The 24,531-nt window shown below is 37.9% G+C and overlaps 1 protein-coding gene across 1 annotated transcript; it reads left to right on the top strand.

Annotated features, from left to right (window-relative positions):
* Window positions 1–536: 536 nt before the first annotated feature.
* On the top strand, window positions 537–21,289 carry Icos (inducible T cell costimulator). Its single transcript, XM_048344905.1, has 5 exons — window positions 537–614; window positions 15,233–15,565; window positions 16,354–16,460; window positions 18,050–18,134; window positions 19,766–21,289. The coding sequence occupies exons 1-5, from the start codon at window positions 557–559 to the stop codon at window positions 19,777–19,779; spliced, it is 597 nt and encodes a 198-aa protein (XP_048200862.1). The 5' UTR covers window positions 537–556; the 3' UTR covers window positions 19,780–21,289.
* Window positions 21,290–24,531: the final 3,242 nt, after the last annotated feature.

Below are 24,531 nucleotides of genomic sequence, written 5' to 3'. Positions count from 1 at the left end.
AACTTTTTATTGCTTATGGCTGGTAATCTAACACTTGAATCACATCTCCACTGTAAATATTGTTTCTCCTCTTCCTGTGACACTACCCTTTCAGATTCCTTCACCTTAACTTTCTTAGTAATTTCATTGATTTCTTGTCCTATTCGAAGAAGGCCTGGCCATCTCTGGAGCAAACATTTTAAGACAGGAATGTGGCTTATTCAGTATGTGGATATTTGTTGATCCTGTTGGTCCCCAGAATTCTTGATCCAGAGGCACTTTGAAACAAAGGGCTCCTAAAGGAAGAGACTGTTTTGTTGAAATCAGAATAAGTGTAAAGTCATGACCATCAATGATCTGTGGACTGTACACTTCACTCCTATAAGCAAGAATGCCTCCTCTACAGCTCCTGGTATCAATGAAAAGACAAGCCCTTCGCTAGATAGAAGCTGTGACACTGCAACAACTCCCACAAAACCCACTTCCTTTCTAGCAAATAAAGACAAACAACGATGAACAGGGGCACAAGATTATTCTTGAGCACAGTAGGAGACGGGTGCATCTGTTTCTGGCAAACATGAGGTCAGACCTCTGGTATGTCTTTGTCTTTGTCTTCCAAATTGAAGTCCTAGCAGGTGAGTGACTATCATATGCTTTTTTATGCGGTAATTCTACTGAGCAATCAACAAAAAATAGAGAAATTAGGCATCAAATGAAAAGAGGGTCTTGTGTTTTAAAAACAAGAAAAGATTTCAGAATAGTCCAAACACATGGCTAAGGGCACTGTCGCCCATATCACTGCTGATGGCATGGAGTCTGCCTTGCTGTCTTTGCTAGTGTATTTTAACATGAAGAAATATGTTCAAAGGCCATTAAATTTTTAAATTACCTGCTTGGAGTTATCTGCTAGTGGATAAAATAGAAGAGTGCCTTACTATTCTCAGCAAAAGATGAAAGACAAACTGACTTGTGTCAACAGAGTGAAAATCAAATAGCTCTGGCATTTGGACTGGGAATTCTATGAAAGAAAATAAAATGGAATGGCTTCAAAAAGAAGGATTTTGATTTAATTCCTACCTGGATGGTGCATTGTTTGAAATGTATAGGTTGCCATTGGGGTTTTATTAATACTAGGTATCAGGGCTCCTCAAAAGGCCAAGGAGGAGTGTATGATTAAAAATACTCCTCCTCTACTCCTGTATTAAAAAATCATTCAATAATCTTTTATTCTTTCTCTTGGATAGTATTGCCAGCATCTGTATGAATTGTTTAAACAAGGATACCTATAAGCTACTATATGTGTTTCTGATACTTCTTACTCAATACATTTTCGTACTATTTTCCTTTTCTCTTTACTCTGAATCTTGCTATTGAGACTGGGATAAACAAAGTGAAGTTAAGTGATGGAAGTTCCATTAATAGGAAATGTAGAGGCAGAATTTCTGGTAGGTATAATCTTATCTAGAAATGTATTTTTCCAGAAATAAACATTAGTTTCTTCTCCAAAAAGTGTCAAAACTAAAATTGGATGAATCCAGTGTTTGATCTTGTACTGTCTCAAAGTTACTTGAATGCTCTTAAGTAAAAGAGAAATGAAGTTATATTTGGAATCAATGCCAAGAGTAATTCTGGGGTGCCTACTTGTTTAACTATATCTTTTCTCCAACCTCATGAAGTCCTTTGGCAGCCTGAGTGGTCTATGAAGAACACCGGAATAGAAATTCATCCACTCATTCATTCACTCACTCACTTGTCTGTTCATTCATGCAGCACAGAGACTTGGCCAACAGAAGGCAATGTGCTAGCTGCTGTGTATACAACTATGAGCAGCACCAGTGATTCCCTGCTCTTCTGAAACAGACTGAGTGCTATGGAATGAAACAAACAGTCTCATAACTGGTAATAAGTATAGATGAAAAAATCAGTTATATGAAAGAACATACCAGGGAACCTGACCAGATGGAGTGAGTATGTAGCCAGGGTTGGAGAGCAGGACTCATTGAAGAATTTTCTTTGGAACTGGTACTGGACATTCAAAAGATAAGAAGGAACCAATGCAGAGAGAATAGTATAAATGTGGGAATAACATATTGTAGTATGGGAAAAGTACATGCAAACCCTCGGTCAGGAAAGAATGGAAGAATGAAGTAAGGCAAGAGGACTGGGAGACAGAGATAGCCCAGAAAGGGAGGAGGGTAGGGGTAGGGAAGATAAGGCTAGAAAGGAAAGCAGAGGCTAGACTACTTAGAGTATAAAGGTTTGGATTTTCTTCTGAGAACATTTGTACAAATCACGGCAGGATTTATTTGTACTGACACAAGGCATTTCAGTATGTCAAACCTACTGGGGGCAGTTACAGTATTGATGATCAAGATATTTATGAGTTAGAATTGCTGTTATTTCTGTAGAAGGATGGATCCAGACTTACATAGCATCATTACAGGTTGCCAAATTGATAAATAAATCATACTTCTGGAATAATATTTGTCTGAGATTCCAAATGAATAGGAGTAAGGATCATTCTTACCACACAGAAAACCAAGTTATGTGGCGTTCTACTTTCCAATCCATCAGGTGGCAAAACTAGGGACATGAATGGCTAAAAGTGGTAATAGAGGAAACAGCAGTCGCCATATTCAAAATAACACTATGATGCATAGATAGGCCCAGGAGGTTCCATTGAAAAAACAACCCCAAAGGGCTAAATTCAAGTAAACTAAATACCCATAGGTCATCTGTCATACACATTTTTTTTTTTGTAATACAAAGTTGACTTTAGGACCTTATGCTTAAACATGCGCTCTCTCTTAAGCCATGACCCCAGGGCTTCTATATAGTTTGTTTTTCAGATAGGATCTTATAACAACTTTGGCCAGGCTGGCTTGGAACCATGATTGTCCTACCTCTACTTCTTAAGTAGTCAGGACCACAGGTGTACAACATCATGTCCAATTTGGTTTTGAAATGGGATTTCCTAACTTTTGCTAGGGCTGGCTTCAAACCATGACCCTCCTGTCTCCATCTCTCGAGTGGCTAGGATTGAAGGTGTATATCACCATATCTGGCCTCTGTGTCATATTCTTCAATCTTCACAACTCTGTAGATTTTGTCATGCCTAGAAGATGTGGGCTTTGTTTTCAATCTTTTCTTAAAGAAGGAATCAGCACACAAAAAGCTAAGTGATCATTACGTAGTAGTTAGTGGTGGAACCACAGTTCTTATCTTAGTGTATTTGACTACAACATCTGCATTCTTTCTAAACTCTATTGAAGGAGCAGATATGTAACATGAATCTCATGGGAGAGAAATTCTGACTAACTTTGTTGTTGGGTTAGAGAATTATGAAGGTTGTGAATTTTAATGTTCCCAGTTTTAGATGGCTCTCAACTCAAAAGTTAATGAAGTCCTTGAATAAATCTGGAAGGGTAGGAGACTGCTTAATAGAAGAATCTGGAGGAAAAATGAACCTCTAGCTGCATTTAGAAGGGCCCCTTTCTAGGGCCTTGTAAGCGATGACCTGGTGGGTGGTCTGCTGAAAGAAAGACTACTTTATTGTAGAAAGACAATCTTAAAAAACATAAGGTAGTTGTACAAAGGAGTTGTCATTAAACAAAGCAGTTTATAAATAAAATGCATCTTGATTAATGTCACTCCTTTCAACATTCTCACCCATCTCTCCCATGATTTTTGCTAGATGAACTGAAGGCATATCCCCTCAACAGAACAAACTGGTACTTGATTTTGTTCCTTCAATATTGATTACCACTTATTTTTCTTGATCTTATTTCTGCAATATAGCCACTTACTTTTCTTTGTTGTTGAATCTTTTTCTTCTTCCTCTTTCTCCCTCCTCCTTCTCCTCCTTCTCTCTCCTCTTTTCTTGACATCTTGTAAATCTAATGAAATTTCTACGTAACTGTTTTCTTCTAGTAAATTTTGGAAGGTTGCCCATAGTTCTTAATTTACTAGGTCATAGTCATGCTCAAAGTATCGTCATTGAACTTTTATTATTTACTGTTTTTGTTGTAGTTTTGGGGACTTAAACCATGGCAATGCATATGCTAGACAAATGGTCTCCCAGTGAACCACATCTCAGCCCTATTGATTTATTCTTGTGTTGAAATATGAGAATCTCCTTGCCTGGTGTGCCTTGCTCTCTGCCCATGCACTAGCATGAGAATTTAGAAGTGTTCTTTCCTTCCCATATTCAGAATACCTGCTCTCTACCTGGGGTTTATGCAAATCATTTACAATTCATAGTGGCACATCCTTACTGGGTTTCCTCTTGCAATATTACTTTCCTGTTTCATGACTCTTTCCTGAACACTTCAGTGACAGCACCATTCTGGACATTGGCATCTGTCTTGTAACCTCTGTCGTGATCCAGTGGTTATGGTCTTCAGACCCATCTGTCTCTTGAACCTCAGCACAAGCAAAGCTGTCTTTATTTCACCCTGCAAGGTGGCTGGGATTCCTCATGGGCTGCTGTCTTACCTCTGAGTAATTTGGAGATTGTCATCCAGTATCTGCTGGCTTTGACGATTGTGAGTGAGGAGTTCTTACTTTTTTTAAGTAGTAACTTTAAAACAACAACAACAACAACATCTATCTACAATTCTGTAGTTTTAAAAGCCATTCATTTTAACATTGGTATCTAGGAATCCTACCAGCACACAACTCTGTTTCTCTGTTTTCAGTGGGGCTTTTAAATCTCTAGACTCAAGCTTTATCTTCATTTGATTTACTTAGTCATATCTTTGCTTCTGCTTTCCCTCCAACTTTCTAGAGATGTCTATCATTCTCATGTAAGACTTTGAATCCAGGAGTCTCTCATCTATAGTAAAATAAATGGTGCTGTAACTTGGGTTACTTGTTAACAACTCTCTTAGATAAAAAGGAAAGTTAGAGTGTCTAAGTTAGCAGGAGCATATGTCCACTTCTTGGTTAAAGAAAAATGTACTTGTGTTGGGAAGATCTAAGGTCTCATCCCAGCTGTACTCACAAAAAGACCTGTAGCCTTGCTTGGCTTAAAAAATACAGTTATGACTCCCTATTCAAAGAATATTGAGTTTTATATGTAAAATGACTTGTGAGGCTTTCCCATTTAAAAAAGTGTACTTTAAAATCATTTGTAGACTGAGATAACTAAAGAAAAAGTCACATTTTCTGTGGGAGTGGCACCATTGAGTGGATCTTCTAATCAACAAACTATCATGTGTTACATTTTGGTTACTCTATGCAAAAATGAAAAAAAATTGGCATTTAAAAATTTCTTCTAAAATGGAAAATTATATTTTGGAGTGTGGAACGTAAGTAAGTATAGATTCTGAGGTATAAATTAAAGCTGTCAGTCAAAAGTGATCTGTTTTCAATGGTTTGGCTTCAGAGGTTGACCAAAATAGGCAAGGATTTATAAGTTTCAAAAGAGATCAGGAACTGGGGATATGAACCTCCTGTATACTGTATAATACTGATATATATATGTATATACTGATGTATAATACTGTATAATACTGTATAATACTGATGCTTACCTACTCTGTCTGAGGAAAAGTGAAGAAGAAATAGCCTGTTCCTGAGCAGGTGGCAGACTCAAGAATATGGATTCAGTTTACCACCAGTCCTGACAAAACTTGTTTGAGCCACATTAATGGAGGTGTGATTAATGGAGCACTTTCCATATGCCTGTAAAGATCTTTTAAAATAACTTTCTTCCAATTTGGGAAATCAAATTTTCTTTTTCTTGAAGTTAATGTTAACATTGTCTTAGGACTCAGCTTGGAGAATTCATTTATTCAGTAACAAGTCAAGTATTCACTGAACTCATAACTAAAGGTCTTTTTTTATTGTGTACTATCCACTGCTAATGAAAAAATCCCATGGAAATGTATGATTGCACTCATCTAATTGTAGTGGAAGTTTCTTATCTACATGAATCCATTTCTGTACATTTCTGCAGGCAAAGCCATCACTGGGAACTGAGGTTGCCAGAACAAGAACTCAGACATTTTTTTTTTCAAGTTTCAATACATAGGGAAGCTTAATACACAAAGGTTAGTGAATAAAAATAGCTACAGAAATTAGTGTGAAGCATGCACAATTACATATCAAAGAAATTATTTTAAAACTTTTGGCTATATGATATGTCCCTTTCAATCATGGAACATGTATATAAAAATAGTCCTCTATATGTGGCAAAAATATGTCCAATGTACTTTGAAGGAGAAGAAATATCTGAAAATGGTTATATTTCGTTTCATGCTAAAAGCTTCTTATTTCACAGCATGTCCTTTTGGATATTAAGCTTTACTTTCTTTAAGATGAGGAGTTGGACTAGATTATTGAGTAAAGAGACACATTCTGTATGTGGCCCTTGGGATCAGATTGTGTAGGTTCAAATTATGGCTCTGCTTCATATTGCTTTATCACCTTGGGACAGTTACTCCAGCCTCAGTTTCCCTATCTAAAAACAGGTATAAAAATAGGCAATTTGACATAAAAGATGATTATGAGAAGAAAATGATATACTTCCTATAGCGTACTTAACAGTGCCCTATATCTAGGGCACGAAGCATTAATACTCACATGTGGCTGATGCTGCTGTTGTATGGAAACCCCTGAAAGCTACTGGGGTCCCAAGAATTAGCTGGCATCATTCAGTTTCAGTCTTTACCTGTGAACTGGGAAATAAGTGTTTCCCAGTACCTGGAAAATAGTATCTCTTGTTCTACTCTTATTTTCTCACCGTGGCACATCCTAAGGGCGTTTGCCAATGTCATACACAGTGTCCATGTTCTTCTGTTTATCCACTGAACATATTGCTGAGTCTCTACTGTAACAGTTCTGGGTCTTGAGTTTATTTAGACAACTATGATGCAATCCTTACCAATGTAGAGATCATGGCTAAATGAATAAGATAAGAATAATTATGACCCAATATGTCAATCTGAGCAAGGCATTGTTAAGAGGGTAGAGTTAGGACTCTGTGGGAATCTAAGGAATAGCTCAAAAGAGAGGAGCTGACATTTAAAAGTGGCTCTTAAAGAGAGAATGAAGGTTTCTAATCAGACAAAGTAATAGAATGCTTTAGTTTGAGGGAACAGAAGTACTGAAGTGAAAAGAATGGCCAAAAACCTCAGTGTGGCTTGAAGGATTGTGAAAGTATTTTGTGTCATGCCAAAGTGATAGGATATTTACCTTACAAGCAACAGGGAAACTTTTAAAGTGGGAAATGAAAGGCTTTTTAGAAACCCTATTTTGGGAGCAGCCTGGAGGAAGTACATGGAAGGAAGAGCCTGATGTCAGGTGGAGGCTGGTTCTGCAGGTGAGACTAGAAAGGAAAGATGGGCCTCAAGTTGTATCCAGGAGCTGTAGTCAATGGTACTTAATGACCACTTAGATGAGGAAAGTCAGGGAGAGGGAGAAAGGAAGACTGAAGGCTCTCCATCCAGTCAAGTAACTCCTTAAAAGAATAGGGATTTTGGGGCTGGGGATATAACCTAGTGGCAAGAGTGCCTGCCTCGGATACACGAGGCCCTAGGTTCGATTCCCCAGCACCACATATATGGAAAACGGCCAGAAGCGGTGCTGTGGCTCAAGTGGCAGAGTGCTAGCCTTGAGCAAAAAGACGCCAGGGACAGTGCTCAGGCCCTGAGTCCAAGGCCCAGGACTGGCAAAAAAAAAAAAAAAAAAAAAAAAAAAAGAATAGGGATTTGGGATTATGAATGAATATTGAATTCAATATGGAAATGTTGCACTTTGTGTGTTAAGAGTATATCCAGAGAGATATTTAGAGAGGAATTAGAAACAAAAGACTGATGGGCCAAACTGTAGATTACAAACAAAAATGGGTTTCTGTGGTTGAAAGTAGAGCTGCAGATATAAATGAATTCCCAGAGCAAAGTCCTCATTCCTATGTCCAAAGAGCTTCGCCCAGCAACTGAGAAATAGGGAGCAAAGTGTGTATTTAGGAGTGTGGATTAAACCCTCTCTCCCTCCCTCCTAGGTTCATTTAATCTCATGTGATTTCCCTAATAGGATAATTTTAAATCAATGGCAATGGAATAACTAACAAAGTAACTTATTTGCAAATTAATTACTTGGTGAATATTGCTGCAGACTTTTATAACACCTCTGGGAATCTCCATTTTCCACAAAGAAAATAACTTCTAACCAAGAGAAAATGAATATTTCATTTTTCTTATTGTATGCATTTAGAGAACTAAGGGTTGCTTTGTATGCCTTGGAGGGTTCCTTGGAGATTAGAAGCAAATTCACACAGTGTGTGTGTGTGTGTGTGTGTGTGTGTGTGTGTGTGTGTGTGTGTTCTTCTTGGGTTATTTATTTATTTATTTTTTTGCTTTATCTTCCTTCACATTTTAAGTTCTTTTTTCTAAATGTTTGAAATTTAAATTGGATGGAGTTTTATCTTACCAATCCTCCCTCCATCTCTAGGCTCTATCGCTTCTTGAGGTCATAGATGACTTTCAGTCATAGTCGAAGTATAGAAATGATACATATTTAAAAATCTACTGGCCAAGATTCTGAAAGTATTAGCTTGTTGCCTCATTAAAAAAAGAATTATTTTCATGGAAGGTGAAAATGTGGTAGGAAGCACATTTTTAGCAATGCCGGAATTTCTTAGTAAAAGATCAAATGTCACTAAAATCTAATGTAAGCATTATAATTATTAGAACTTTGACTCTCATGTCTCATTCTCTTGCTGTGCTAAGCTAGGGCTTATCTGTTTGATTATAGAAAATGTGTTTAATAAGCACCATCAGTAACTGCAGACTCAGGGAATCTTATCTTTCTATCACTGAGACTTTTGTGGTTAGATGTCTGAGGTAAAGAGAATAAAGTCACACTGCTGATCCATTTTGCACCCCTGCACCATGCATGTTCTCTAAATGTTTTCTCCAAAGGATTTTCAACCAGGAATAATACAACTGTCTGCAAAGAGTCTTAGCCAGATTATATACTTTTTGCTGTTTTTATTGCATATGTCCCTTATTATCTTTAAGTAGTTGTATAAAGGAGTTGCCATGTAATCAAGCAGTTTATGAATACTAGATAACTTGATCAATGCCATTTCTTTCAACATTCTTATCCATCCCTCCCCACCCACTCCTTCCCTCACTCTTCTTAATTTTGTAGGATTTACATTAAATTCTTGATTGCATTCCCCTCCTCTTCTCCTCTTCATGTATGGACTCCTTCCCCTTTGACTCTACCCCACCCCTTTTGGGTATATACTTCCCAGTGTTTTATTTTGCTGAATTTTGATTTTGTCCTTTTTTTTTTTTTTTTTTGGCCAGTCCTGGGCCTTGGACTCAGGGCCTGAGCACTGTCCCTGGCTTCTTCCCGCTCAAGGCTAGCACTCTGCCACTTGAGCCACAGCGCCGCTTCTGGCCGTTTTCTGTATATGTGGTGCTGGGGAATCGAACCTAGGGCCTCGTGTATCCGAGGCAGGCACTCTTGCCACTAGGCTATATCCCCAGCCCCTGATTTTGTCCTTCTTAAGAATTACATGGTTTGAGTTTTCCCTTGAATCTACCATATTCCCATGAATGAATACATTTGCATACACTTGCATACCACCCCTTGCATATTTACTTTTAAACTAACAAGCTAACTCTCCTAGCCAGATTATTTTATATTGAGAAATGAAAATACTTAAGATACTTAAAAGAATAAAATTTCAATGGTCTCTTCTGAGCTATAGTACAAACTGGGGTGGGGCTGGGGGTGACCTTTCTCCAGAGATTTTCTCACCAGATCTCTAAAAGGAGAGGGAAATGCTCTTAACTTTGAAAAATCTAAAAACTTCAAAACTTGACATAAAGTTCTGATTTGAATCTTGAAAACATTATTAGACTATTGATATATCAGTAATAATGTTATAAAAATCATAGCTGCAGGTACCAGGTTTGAGCTCTATTGGTATTCAATGTGAGTCTAAATATATTGTACCTATTTGCTAGAGTAAACATTATCTATTTCAACAGCAGTAACAAAACAGATATGGGTAGAAAAATACAAATTTATACTTAACATCCAGATTTTAAGACTTAGAACCAGGATCTAAACAGATATATCTTTTGTGTGTGTGTGTGTTTGGAGGAGGGGGTAATTGGAAATGAGTCTCCTGGACTTGCCTGTCCAGGCTGGCTTTGAATCATAATCCCGAGAGCTTAGCCTCCTTCGTAGCTAGGATTCACAAGTATAGGACACCAGCACTTGGCTTGCAGCTATATTCTTTGATATAATATATATGGTGTTTATATTGCAACTCACCAACACAATATCTTTATAATCACCCAGGTCTATTTGAACTACTGTTGGTCCAGGACTCATGTCCTAGCACTAACTAGGTGAATTTAATTACTGCACACTTTGGAAAATCTAAAGAATCAACCAGGCTTAAACTGTCCTTCCCTCTGTGGCCACAAAAGAGCCAAGAAGGTCATCATTCAGTTGAACAAGTCTTTTTGAATCTGATAGTCATTTGCAGAAAAGAGCCTTTTTCTTTAAAGTTTGGGCAGATAATTTTTCTTAGAACCTGATATCACAGGTATCAGGAGACTCATATGCATGAGTATGTAGCTTTATGTACTTATTTCCAGAAGAAAACCAACACAGGATAGCTAACTCTGAGATCATATCTTTGCTGTTATAGAATCCTGGAAAGGCATTAACTTTTCTGGCTTCAGTTTAACTAGATAAGTCTGAATGAAAAATATACAATAAAAGTTTTACTTTGACCATTTCTAAGACCCCTCTCAGTTCTTATATTCCATGTATTATCTCCCCATATTTACAATGTCACTGAGTTCTATATTTGCATGCGTTCATCTATGCATGCATCCATCTATCTTATAAATATTTATTGCAATGTGCAATCTCCTGGGTGCTATTGTAGATATTATGGATGAAGCTGTGAATGACCAGTAAGGTCCTTGATCTTGAGCTTATGTTATGTGGGGGTAATCAGACAATAAATAAGTAGACAAATAAATAGACCAGTGACAAATATTTTATGCCTCAGATGGTATGGTAGAAAATGACTTGGTGTGTACATTGGGTTGGATACTCAATGGTAACTGAGGAAGTACCATTATTCTCATGTAATGAGAAAGCTGTGCCACGTGGGGATCTGAGGATGGATATGAATGGGCACGAGGGAAGGCTAAAATTTAGGATGCTGCAGGTCTCAGAGAAAAAGAATAATGATTGAATCAGTTGTATCTGAAGTGGAAAAGAAGTCGGTAGATTCTGTTGGACATAAACAGAGGTACACAGAAGGGCTTTCTGCTGACAAATGTTTATCAGTGATTCTCTAAGATGTGGCTGTTAGTGATCCTCTAAGACTTGGCTGTTAGTGATCACTGTCTAGCATCATTGATTATCTGCTTCCATTGGCTGTTGCTAGAGGTACTTTAGTCATGGATTGAACCAAGAAACTTTTTGACGTGAGGCAAATATCTTAATTTATCTAGGCCTTCAGTTGTCTGTATACAAAAGACTTTCTGTTCTAGTTTAATACTTCTGAGTTTGCATGGTTAAGTCATTTTACAGGAAACAAGAACTGCAAAAGTGAGGGTGTTTATAGGACACTTGAAACACAGACAAATAATGTAGCTAGGAATTTATTAGTCATGCAGATAACATGTATGGAAAAGTAATGAACATATCAAAGGCAATGGGAGAGGAGACATTTTGAAACAAGATTTTATATTGTAATATTTATAATACAACATTTTATATTATCCATAAGTATAGTACACACATAAATGTATTATGATATTTAAAAATAAAATGTAATATTTATTATGTTAGGTGACAGCAATATAAATGTGAGAGAAAGGAAGAAACAGCAATAAGAGATTGAGGGGGACATTCAACAGAATTAACCAAATTTGACATCCCATCACTCAAAACAGACAGTGGGTATAAATGCTAATGGTTTCAAACAGTACTCCAGGTTGAATATTAGAGATAAGAAGATCCAAAGGGAGAAGAGAAAAGTGTGTAGATTCTTCTGTAATTGTAAGATACTCATGTATTCAGATTTCCCTTAGATTGTCTATTAATTGAAAATAATTACATTTTCATTAGTGACATTCTCCTTTTGATATTATTTTTCTGAATGCTAGAAAAGGCTAAGGAGAATTGCTATGTCAGCATACCTGGTCTTTGAGTGCTAATGTAATCTTGAGGTAATTGATTAGCTTTCAGGGCTGAAAACATTTCCATGTTGTCAAAGAGTTTTTTCCTGAGAGAAAAATGGAACATTAGATATATGAAAGCCTGAGCCTTCTTATCCCTACACTTAAAAATAAGAAGAGGACTGGGGCAGATTTTAGGTTATCACAGTAATTAAAAATGAATAATTTAGAGTGCCCACTAGAAACAATTCATGGGAGCCTCCACTGATTTCAGTGGCACACGCTTAGCACTGCCAGACAAGCAAAACTCAACCCTTTCTAACCCTCCTAAATACTTTTGTGTGCAAGAAAGATCATCTCATTTATTTAAAGATTTCCTGATTTATTGGGATATTCCATTGAAAGAGAAGATAATGGAACTCACCCAAGGGTAAAAAGTTTTATTCCTCTTGGTTGTTAGCAATCTCATTCTTTAATCCACAGAAAATGGGCATTGGAAAGTACTTCGAGATAATTTTATTTTACTTCTTTGTCTCACAATGAAAGTGGCACCCTAGGCACAGAATCCTACTGGTGGTAAAGCCAGAACCTACTATGGGTTTCTTTGAGAATCACAGCACTGTGTTCCACTGTTAAATGCCACCTGTGTTGGGTAAAGTACTGACAAAATAATTCTCAAAGAAGAGACTGCTTCTTGTTTATTTTGTGTACACAGTGCCTGGCCACAGACACTTTTGCTCCAGGATCTCTTTGTGGTTTACTTGCTTTCATTCTAAAGTCTCTGGGAAATTTGCTCTAAAAGTGTCTAAAGGAACTGAGAACCAGTCTTCTGATCTTATCTTCCTCAGCAGAGGCTGAGACAGGAGCATCAAAGTAGCAGCAGGGCAACTAAATGCACTTCAGAAAAACAAGTCCCCAAGCAAATTGTCCTTCCCTTTAATAGAAAGTAAACAACACCTACCGCATGGAGCTAGTTCTTTCCCTGTTGCCTTTAGCATACTTGGTTCTATTTAAAAAATAAAACTAGCATTATTTTCCTTCTGTGTATTTAGAACATTAAAAAAATGTGAAGCTGTCCAAAGTCACCTGTACTGATTTTACATGTGTGTAATAATCTGCATGAAGGTCAGATTACTTTTGGTTTAAATGTACTCCAAGGATGTAACTCTTGGGAAATGAGGCTTATCAAGGAGAACATTTTCCACTAGATTCCCTACCTTGCAGAATCTGGAGATAAAATATAAAAACAAAAGTTTGAGCCTGGATGAACAACAATTGCTCTAGAACAAAAAAGCAGCTTCTAGAATCTAGTTATCTCTCTGGATTCTAGGTTTTGGGTTCTGTGTCTGTTTTTTTTGTTTTTTGTTTTTTGTATTTTCTTTTGCTTGGCAATTTTCCATCTTTGGGGTCAACTATTTAATACCTTTAATACTACTTTTAGACATTTGTTCTACACTTGGTTTTATTTTTGAGTAATTTATACTACCATCACTAGAAACTAGAATATTTTATTTTTTTCAATCAAATCCCCAATCTGAAAATTTGTTCCCTAGGATATAACAAGTATAAATGAAAGCCTAGAGATACTAAGAAAAAATACATGTCTATAAGTCTATAAGTAAACACAATGGGTGGTATGCAAGTGGTTACAAATGAATTAGCTAAAGAATAATAGACTCTATGGAGAGTTTAAAGAGTAGAGTGTTGTCTTTTAAATAAATAAAAGGTCAAAGCTCAACAAAATCTGCACTAGGTAATTGGCACATGCAAGAGGCAGGGTGAGACCCAGGGAAGAAGGGTAGAAGAATGACGGGAGGAAGAGGGAGAGAATGCAGTCAACTCATTGGATATAGCACAAAATTAAGAATGTTGAAGGGGATGACACTGATTAAAATGCATTTATTCATAAATCACTTGGTTAAATGACACTTCCTTTGTATAACTCTTTAAAGATAAAAATTTTAAATAAAAAATAGGAAATGATAGCAAATCTTAAATGAATTTAAGAAAACAAGTACAGAGATGTGGACGAATGGGACCTTCATGCTGCCTTCAGTATAAATTAGAGCACTTCTTTAAGAACACAGCATGGCAGGATATACTGTTATACTAATGTTTAAATATTTTGATCAAATGCCATAGTATTTCAAAAGAAGGAAAATATTGACTATCACCCCAATACCTAATCTTAGTGGATTAATTTTAATAAGTTATCATGGATTAATGCAGAAATCCTGTAGCAGTCATGCAAAGCCTTGTGCACTACCATTGAGCTACACTCCGGACTGATAATTACCCTTTTTCATGACTCCTTTTGAAATAGTATGGCATTAGATCAAAATGTTTAAACATTTCAAAAATAATTTTAGCTCCCATGTGTTTACAGTTTATTTAAAAAGCAAAACAAGTAAGCAAAAATTTTGGGCTTTACCATTATCATCAGGTTTGATTCAGTTCTCTGTGAAGCTGGTTCAGAGAAAACATATCAGTATTGTTTGAGCATTATCAAACATTAGTCTAATGTAAATACTTACATAGAGTCATCCCTTTTCAGCTTCAGGTATCTTCTTAATATTTCTCCTTTCTTAAACATCTTTCTCTTCCCTGTTTAGCTAAGTGATGTTTATGCTTGAACTGAAAATTTTAAAGTCACTCTTTTGAAAGGGTGTTTCCTGGTCTTCCAATGAAAGTTATAATCCATCTCATACCACACACTGTTCCAATTCTAGCATGAATTATGGTGCATCATTACACATTCTTTTGTTAGCCATCTGTCCCCATTGTGGAAGAGGGAAGAGACTAAATCTGTTTAACACATACTACCTAAATATTCCCTTTGATACTTAATATTTGATGTATTATATATTCCTATGTGACAAGGACATTTCTGGGTAGGTTTATTTCTTTCTAGAATTCAGTCTTATCTTTTGTCATGTTCTACTTTTATGTGTTTGGATAGGAAGTTCTTTCATTTTGGTGCAATAGACACTATGAAAATAAGAAATTACTTTTATGTTTAAGTGTAATTAATAGGATAATCTATCATAAAAGGTTGCTTTTTCTTTGTTTGCTTTCTTTTTACCCAGAGCACATCAATGATTCTGCCCAGGATGAGATGTTTACATTCCACAATGGAGGAGTACAAATTCTGTGCAAATACCCTGAGACTGTCCAACAGTTTAAAATGCAACTACAGAGAGGGAAGCAAACACTCTGTGATCTCTCAAAGACCAAGGGGAGTGGACATACCATATCCACTAAGAACCTGAACTCCTGCCAACCTCAGTTAGCCAACAACACTGTCATTTTTTCCCTAAATAACTTGCACAGCTCTCATGGCTATTACTTCTGCAACTTATCAATTTTTGATCCTCCTCCTTTTCGAACAAAGATTCTTAGTGGTTATTTGCATATTCACGGTAAGACATTGCTTTCATCTTTGGGGCCTTGGAGTACATACATATTTTGACAACTTTCTCCCTAATGAAAACAAATAAATAGCACCTTTCATGTTGGAATTCACCTATATGTAGTTGACAAGAAATAATTTTAATGAAATACATAAGATAATTTATTAATACAATAATAAATGATTTTTATTCTTGGTAATATGCAGTTTAACCACATAAGACTTTTGAGCTAGAATAAGACCATGTTATCTTTAAAATATCCAGATTCGTGGCTTAGTGGCTATTGTCTCTACTCCTAAGGTATATAGTGGTCTTGTGTTGGGTTTGTGGAATAAAGTGAAGTGATAAAAATCTTATTTGTTGACAAGATGCTGGTAGCTCATGTCTATATTCCTAGCTAGCTCTTCAGGAGGCTGAGGTCTAAGAATTAGAATTCTAAGCCAACCTAGCCAGAAAGGTCAGTATGACACTTATCTCTAGTTAATTAAGAAATAAGAAGTATGATTGACTTATGCCAATACATTTTCTACATTTTGCAAAAATACAGAAAGGTCTTTTCTAGAAACCACATTTGTAAACATCCTTGAATGATGTTTTAAGGTCTAGTATTTTGCTGTGTCATTGGGAGGAGGGTGTTAATTAACATTCACTGGATTTCATCACTGTATTGAAGAAAGGCTTTACTTGGTTAAACAGATCCTTTAAATATTACCAAAGAGCCTATGATTGAGCATGAAAAAAGAGATTTGATTCTCAGTGATTTACATTGATGTACCTATTTTTTTTTTCTAACCCAGAATCGCAGCTTTGTTGCCAGCTAAAGTTTTGGTTACCTATAGGATGTGCAGCTTTTGTTGTACTATGCATCTTTGGATGCATATTTATTTTCTGGTTTACAAAAAAGGTGAGCAATTTGTATCTTTTCTTCTATTTTCCATAGTAGTTACTTACTCATCAAAAATTGCACGTTATTCTTTTTTTTTTTTTTTTTTTTTTTTTTTGGCCAGTCCTGGGCCTTAGACTCAGGGCCTGAGCACTGTCCCTGGCTTCTTCCCGCTCAAGGCTAGCACTCTGCCACTTGAGCCACAGCGCCGCTTCTGGCCGTTTTCTGTATATGTGGTGCTGGGGAATCGAACCTAGGGCCTCGTGTATCCGAGGCAGGCACTCTTGCCACTAGGCTATATCCCCAGCCCCTGCACGTTATTCTTGCCAGAGCAATTTGAACAAGTAGACAATTCTTTTTCCCTAAGTTATACCTACTGATAAAACTGATAGCTTGGACTGGAGCTTGTTTATTGTTTATTTCATAGCCTAATTCACTCCAAATAGAACTACATGGCTTACGGGGGTACATTTTACTACTATTATTAAAAAATAGGTAGGAAAGTAGGCCCAAAGGGAGACAGGTTTTCAGCAAGGAGGTTAAAATATAAAAATAGATGCCTCTTTTTTTAAAAAAAAATTATTAGAGGTGTGTTGTGCATAGTTGAATCTAATTTTCTCAGGAGTTAGGAAAAAGATTAGCTTTGCATGTCATTTAATGGTTATATTAAGAAAAGCAGTCAGAAAGTCTTAGAAGGTACCAGTAGTAGAACTTGCTAACTTCTTTACCCAATATGTTTTTAGACTCCTTACTGTGAAAGGAAAGTGCTGAAAGCTATTCAGAACAATAAAGCAACAACAGTGATATAAAAAACCCTCTCTGTGGAACATTTGTTTTAGTTGTCCACACTGCAAATTCTCAAAGAACTTAAATCATTCTGCATATTTTGTGAATATGCAAATATTCACGTGTATATGCTCCTCTGGTATTGAGCCAGGCAGGGTGTGCATCTGTACCAGTCTAACGGTTTTTTTTGTTCTTTTAATTTAAATTTTATTGTAAAGATAATATACAGAGGGGTCACAGTTATGCAAGTACCTGAACAGTGTTACCCTCTCCCTCATTTTGCCCCAATTTTTTCCCTCCTTATCCTCCCCCCACCCATAGTTGTGCCCACAGTATGTCTACTGGGGAAGTGGAATAATTAAGGTAAAATAGAGGAAGGAAGTTCCACCGAAGACTCTTTTAATGGAAAATCTTTTGTCTAGTTTTCTCTTAGAGTCTATGGTAAGGAACCTAAGCTCATTATTACACTTTTGTCATATATCACTTTCACAAAGAATAGGAAGCAGTAAAAACAAAACAAAACAAAACAAAACAGCAACAAAACCAGATTTGGAGGTGGGAAAGAGCTGAAGACAAAACCTGTTTCTTACTTTTTTTTTTTTTTGCCAGTCCTGGGCCTTGAACTCAGGGCCTGAGCACTGTCCCTGGCTTCTTTTTGCTCAAGGCTAGCACTCTGCCACTCGAGCCACAATGCCACTTCTGGCCGTTTTCTATATATGTGGTGCTGGGGAATGGAACCTAGGGCTTCATGTATATGAGGCAAGCTCTCTTGCCACCAGGCCATATTCCCAGCCCGCTGTTTCTTACTTTTTCTTTTCTTTCAGAAGTATGGATCCAGTGCACATGACCCTAATAGTGAATACATGTTCATGGCGGCAGTAAAGACAGCTAAAAAGACCAGGCTCACAGGTACAGCTGCATGTGGGGGCTTGGGTAAGGAAGAGGGCTCTTCAGATGAAACCTGCACCTTTTTTCTTAAATCAAAGGAAAGTGTCCATAAGACTTAATTTTAGTATTTTTTTTCTGTGAAAAATCTTTAAGTTTAGGTGAATTTCTACCCTTTGAAGTATATTCAGTACTCATCACTATTAAAAATAAACAACAACAAAAAACCCACAGGCCACAATTATAGCAAGAAAATTTTCCAGTTAGTATTTGAAAAATTGGGATGATTCTAAGATTTCTTTGTTGAAAAACATTATTAAGTCATAAGACAGACACTTATTGACTGTCGGTTATGCACAAGTTAGGGAGTGGGGCTTTATGAGGATGAGATAGGTAGGCGGGACTATTAGATGAGAGTAGGGAGATAGTTGTACGCTGATGCCATGGTGGGGGTGGAGGGCATAGATGAGAAGAACTTGATGAAGATGCTCAGATATTTCCATGTAAAGTATGTATAAGTTTAGAAAACTTGGATGGCTTCAAGTCTCCCAGTCAGATGGAGCTCTGAGCCATTCTCTTGAGTTAGAATGGGGTGCTGTGGAATTTGAGGAACATCAGGAAGTTTGATGCGCCCCTAGTGGGCAGCTCATGTTTTTAAGGTTGGAAGGCAAAGGGACAGAAGTCATTGTATCTTTGCCACTACTCATTTGTTAAGGGACACACATATTGTATGTGCTGTCATTCACTGCCAGCATGAGAAAGGAGCCAAAAATACATCTTTGGTCCATCATACATTTAAAAAAAATGACAGAAATTGATGTCCCATATGTGACTCCAGTTAACAGCCTGGATTTGACACTTGAGAAGAGCTTTGTTTTGTTAATTTGCTACTGAAAAATACATACTTCATTTCAATCATTGTACTCATAACAGCATATTTTGACTTAAATGGATTGCTAAAAGCAAACTCTGAGCTAAGGACTTGGGTATAAGTAATTTATGTGAGAGGTGATCCCAGAAAGCTTGGGCTGGGGAAAGACAACCAGACAAGAAGCTGCTTAGGGTGCATTACTCAAGTATCAGCCCTGGGTTCCCAGGGCTAGACCTCCTGGGACCTCTCTCAGAAGTCCAGAGGCCTCCCAAGATTGCTCTGGAAGATGGAAGGGGGGGCATTTATGTACTGGTTTCATCTGTGGTTTGGAGGGGCTGGAGGATGACATGGCCTCTTCCCCATCTCAGAGTTGAACCCTGTGCTCCCAATGAACCTGTTCTCAAGCCTAATGAGGAAGCTGGGTGGCAGATGAGTAGTGAGATGATAGAACCAGAGCAGTTAGCAGGAGCACAATGGTCTACTCGAGAAGCAGTTGCAATCAGGGATGGACTGGTTAAAAGGGAAGCAGTTAGACAACGACTGCTTTAAGTATAGACCAGAGAGTCGGGTGAAACTTCATGGGAAATGAGGTGCTGCTGATGAGTGTCAGAAAGAAGATGAGTTCAGATGGAGCATATGCCTTTGGATGTGGAGGTGTGTGTGTGTGTGTGTGTGTGTGTGTGTGTGTGTGTGTGTGTATACCAGAGCAACATGAAAAGGCTCACTGAAGGGCAGTGACCCATGGACAGCTTTTTAAAGAATTTATGTCAAATTTTTGTTACAGATGCGACCTCATAATTGGAACTCTAACATCCATGTATTGGCCTATTACCTCCAAACTTGAAATGAGAAATTCCATTTCCTAGACCACAGAGCTTCTAACTTGATTTGACTATATGCATCTCCTGCTTGTGATTCCTTCACTGGACTAACAACGGTCAGACAATAGGATCTCAACAACTGCCTCAGTATTGCTGAGTTCTCTCAAAACCAACATCCTCTTGCAATTAGCCTTAGAGAAGACCCAGCTCATGTGTACTCAACAAACAAACCTCATTGGGGTAGAATCCTTTCTCTCTACATCTGCTCCTAGAAACATACCAGCCAGTAAAACAAACACATCAACAACAACAAAAATTAAAGGCTGCCAACGGTATTCATCTGCAAAGCAAATGGGTACCCATGGATCAGCGCCTGTCCTCATTTTCAGACCACATCTTCTGTCTGTGGGGATGGGCATTCCTTCAAAAATCAGACAGTAGAGGGAGATGCTTCACAACTGTAGCTTTTTTTTTTCTCTGAGATGTATATTATTCCATACTAATAGATGAATACTCGCACAACACTATCTTCCAATTTCTCTATCCCAGTTGACCACAAAGGGTTCAGAAGCTTTCTCTTGCCTTCAATTTTCCTTTAAAAATTACTTCTACAAGTCTATTCAACAGCCTGTAGCCGCTCTGCTTAAGGGGCTATGTCTACACTTTTTTTCTTTTGCTGCTCCAACATAGATATTTCCTACTGAATATAATTTGCTCACATTCTCCCTACAAACATTTCTTGTTTTCTGCAAAACATCTTATTTCTCCAAATTCAGTTAAAAGGGTTTACTTGGTTGACATTAGTGGAGGGAAACATTAGCCAGAATCAAAAGCAACTTCAATTCATTATCCTGTTTTCTACCATTGTGTATGTTTCCATGGTGCTATTAATCACAAGCTTGGCTATTTTTTTGTATATTACATTAAAACTGCAAACAATCAAAACCATGTCTAGGCACCAGGCATTCTCCTCAGGGTAAGAATGAATTACTCACTTAGCCCACACACTGAAGTTACTGAAAGTTGTTGCCAAACTCCAGTTATGCTGCCTCTGGGCTTGACAGGTCAAAATGGTGCTAGTGAGCCGAGGCTGAAGCTATAGGGATGAGAGTACATTGAGCTAGGACCATCCAGAAGTTTCAGGTGGGAGTCACCCTGAGAATTGGTGGTCTGTCTGCATTTGCACTTCTGGGATTTGGAGAGAAGTCAGGCTGCATTCCCTCAAACAGAAACCACACTGCCTGGAAACTAGCACTGACCCTTTAAGATAGACTTCTTTAGAATATGATTTGGCTGGAAAGATTCTTAAATACATGTAATGTGATTATTCCTAGCTGGTGAATATTGTTTCCATTTTCTGTCCACATATCCTAAGCTTCTGAAACAGCCAAGGTGTATACAACTTTTTTTTTTTTTGTAAAAAATGAGATTGTTTAGTAGCCTTAAGTTTGTAGTTACCTGCATACCTTGTTTACTTTAAAAGTGAGACCTGGTGTATCATTATATATACTTATATCACATCAAGCATGTGTAATGCTGGTTGTGTACAGTACAATACTGAACTTGTAATTTGAATCAATTATGGTGATCTCTGTTGTCCGCTGACTTGGAGGAGCTGGCTGGCCTTGCTGAGGGCCTGCTCTGTGGGTGGGGGTAGGCGTGAGGAGAATGGCTTTCATGGGGGCAGCCTGGCCTTGTCCCAAGCTGGACAGCCTTGATACTGAACATTTCAAAATGAATTGCCAAAGGATGAAATTTCTGTGAAATAAAAACGAGTTTAAGAGATGCCACCTATGGATTTGGTTTTAAACAGCAGTGGGGGCGAACAAATAAACCTTTCCTAATGGGTAACTGAAAATACCTTGCAGTGTTTTCTTGGGGGCAGGGAATTAGTCACCTTAGCTACCACATGCTAATTTGATCTTGCTCTTGGATGGCGTTGAACACTGTGTGGGAGTTTTGCTTTTGTACATATTCTTCTTTGTAAAATCAGTAATGACTGAGACCTAATAAAACAGTCAGAAGCACAGTTAAAAGAATTGTTCTTTCCCTGTGAGTTTCTGAACTGACATCTGATCACCTTTAAATGCTATCCACCTCCTATCAAAAGAGAAAAGCTGTCCTACACTGCTGCACACACAATCACCCACATCAGCTCACCTTGCTACGCGGTCATCGCCTCATTCTTAGATACCACTGGAGGTGTTTTTTCCCTCTTGTCTCCAGAATGTATTTAATAGTCAGAAATTATGCTTAGGACCTCCCTTTGCATGTAATTGCTTGGTGCCTATAGACTCTTTTAGTTTGAACAGTTTCTTAGTCAAGACTTCCTGGCCTTGGTTCTTAGTGAATGAAGATTACAAGCAGTTATTTTGTAGATGGTCTCTTGTTTGGGTCAATCTGACATATCTTCATGATTGAAAAGTTCAGAGTATTTATCATCTGCAGAAATAACACAAAAGTGGTATGGTATTCTTTCACTTGTACCCAATAGTTCCACTCACAATTTGGACTTATTATGTTACTGTTATTGTTCATTTAACCACTTGATGAAGGTTGCTTCTGTGGATTTTCTCCATCGTAAAGCAACTCTTTCCCCCTTTACAGCTAATGAACTTAGGTATGGGAAAGTACTTTGAGATATTGTAAATCTTCTGCTCCTTTTCATCTTATCCAGTTTATTTATCCTCGCATGGTATCATGGCCTCATTTTATTCAGTGGGTAAAAATTTGGTCCTATTGTTAGATGTTTTCATGCTGAATTGTCCCATCTTGGGCCAGAAGGAGCCCAATCAAAGTGGGTCTTGTGGTCCTCCTTTCGCATCCCCTCATTCTTTCTGTGCTTCATTGCTTTCCAGGAGAATGTGGTACCCCAGCCTCAGCTTGTTTCACTGTCCCAACACTGGAATCAGATGCCTTTTCAGGAGCTCTGGATTTTCTTTGACTAAAAAAATGACTTGAGAAACCAAAATCTGGGCATTGGTTAGGCTCACTGTGATTGGGATTTCTTTGCTCCTAGGAACAGTTAGTGGACAGAGCTGTGGATATGTACCTATTCAAATAGATAGATAGATAATACATACAAACATATGATAGCTAGATAACAGATGTTTCAATATAAATACGAACACATGCATGTGTACACATACGTGTATGTGTATATACAAAAACATGCAGGAAGCTGGGCACTAGTGACTCATGCCTGTAATCCTAGTTACTCAGGAGGTTGAAATCTGGAAGACTGAGGCTGGGAGCTAGCAGGGCAGAAAAGTCCATGAGACTCTATCTCCAAAATAATCAGCAAAAAGCCAGGCTGGAGGCATGGCTCAAGTAGTATAACATCAGCTGAACCACTGCAAAGACCTAAGCTCAAATGCCAGTCTTGCCACCCCCCAGCAAATATACAAGCACACATTCACAATCTACTCATGGATCTAGCAAGAAATCTGAGTTCACACCTATGCCATTAATCCAATCCAGTACTACATGGTTCATTCTAGCTTGAGTGCTTTATTTTATTTGTCTTTCTTCTGATAGCAAAAGAAACCTGATTTGATATCCTTAATGTATTTATGTATGTCATTAGTCTCTAGGTATGAAACCCATCTTTTCTCTTCTTCCTTTCCCTTTTCTCCTTATTCCATGTGCTACACTCCTCTTTACACTTGGGCTCTGACTTTTCACAGGCAACTGTTTGATCCTGTTACTCTCTGTCCAGGTTGAGCTGTGACATTGTGCTGGACTCCCTGACTCAATAGATCCCTTTCTACCTTGTCTGGGTAGTTACGCCACAGGCTAGGCCTTCCTCCGTGAAGTTGTTCCTCTGTACCCTGCTTGAATGTACCTTCCTAAGGCCCTTGCTTTACAGAACCTGGTGCTTCCATTATTTTTCTTTCTTTTTTATTTGATTTTAATCTTCAAGTAGTTGTGGAAAGTAGTTGTGAAACAACTAAGTAGTGAATAATTACACTGAATCTTGATCAATGTCACCCCTTTCATCATTCTCCCTTATGCCTTACCCGTGTGTGTGTGTGTGTGTGTGTGTGTGTGTGTGTGTGTGTGTGTGTGTGTGTGTAGTACTAGGGTTTGAATGCAGTGCCTCATGCTTGCTGGGAACCACTTAAGTTCTGCTCCCAGTTCTTCTACTTTCTTTTTTAAGATCAGGTCTTATATTAACCTTATCTGTGCTAGCCTTGAACAGCAATTTGCTTATCTCTGCCTCCTGAGTAGCTAGGGTTATAGATGTAACCACCATACTTGGACAATTATTTGTTTATTCCTCTTTTTTTTTTTTTTTTTTTTTTTGCCAGTCCTGGGCCTTGGACTCAGGGCCTGAGCACTGTCCCTGGCTTCCTTTTGCTCAAGGTTAGTACTCTGCCACTTGAGTCACAGTGCCACTTCTGGCCATTTTCTGTATATGTGGTGCTGGGGAATCGAACCCAGGGCTTCATGTATACGAGGCAAGCGCTCTTGCCACTAGGCCATATCCCCAGCCCTCTTTGTTTATTCCTTAACTTCTTCCATATGTCTAGAAACAATTATTTCATGAATCTTGTTTTCTTAACCTTTTAAACTTCATTTATGTCTGTGAAGCTACTCATTCACATGAATATGTGATACCTGCTTCCTTCTGTTCCATCTCCTCCTCCCTGCACTGCCCTGGGACATAGAGTGCTCTTAGGAACTGATTTCCTTTTTCAGGAGCATCTTGAATTCTGATGAATAACAA

This window comes from Perognathus longimembris, chromosome 4, assembly GCF_023159225.1.
Source record: "Perognathus longimembris pacificus isolate PPM17 chromosome 4, ASM2315922v1, whole genome shotgun sequence".
Taxonomy (NCBI): domain Eukaryota; kingdom Metazoa; phylum Chordata; class Mammalia; order Rodentia; family Heteromyidae; genus Perognathus; species Perognathus longimembris.
Note: the sequence above shows the minus strand (reverse complement) of the source record. Positions and strands in the feature narration are given on the sequence as shown.

Excerpts from the sequence above, each read along its gene's own strand:
- Icos (XM_048344905.1), top strand. The coding sequence starts at position 557 with ATGAGGTCAGACCTCTGGTATGTCTTTGTCTTTGTCTTCCAAATTGAA. Across the intron at positions 615-15,232 it reads CCAAATTGAAGTCCTAGCAG|AGCACATCAATGATTCTGCC; the intron begins GTGAGTGACTAT and ends CTTTTTACCCAG. Across the intron at positions 16,461-18,049 it reads TTTTCTGGTTTACAAAAAAG|AAGTATGGATCCAGTGCACA; the intron begins GTGAGCAATTTG and ends CTTTTCTTTCAG.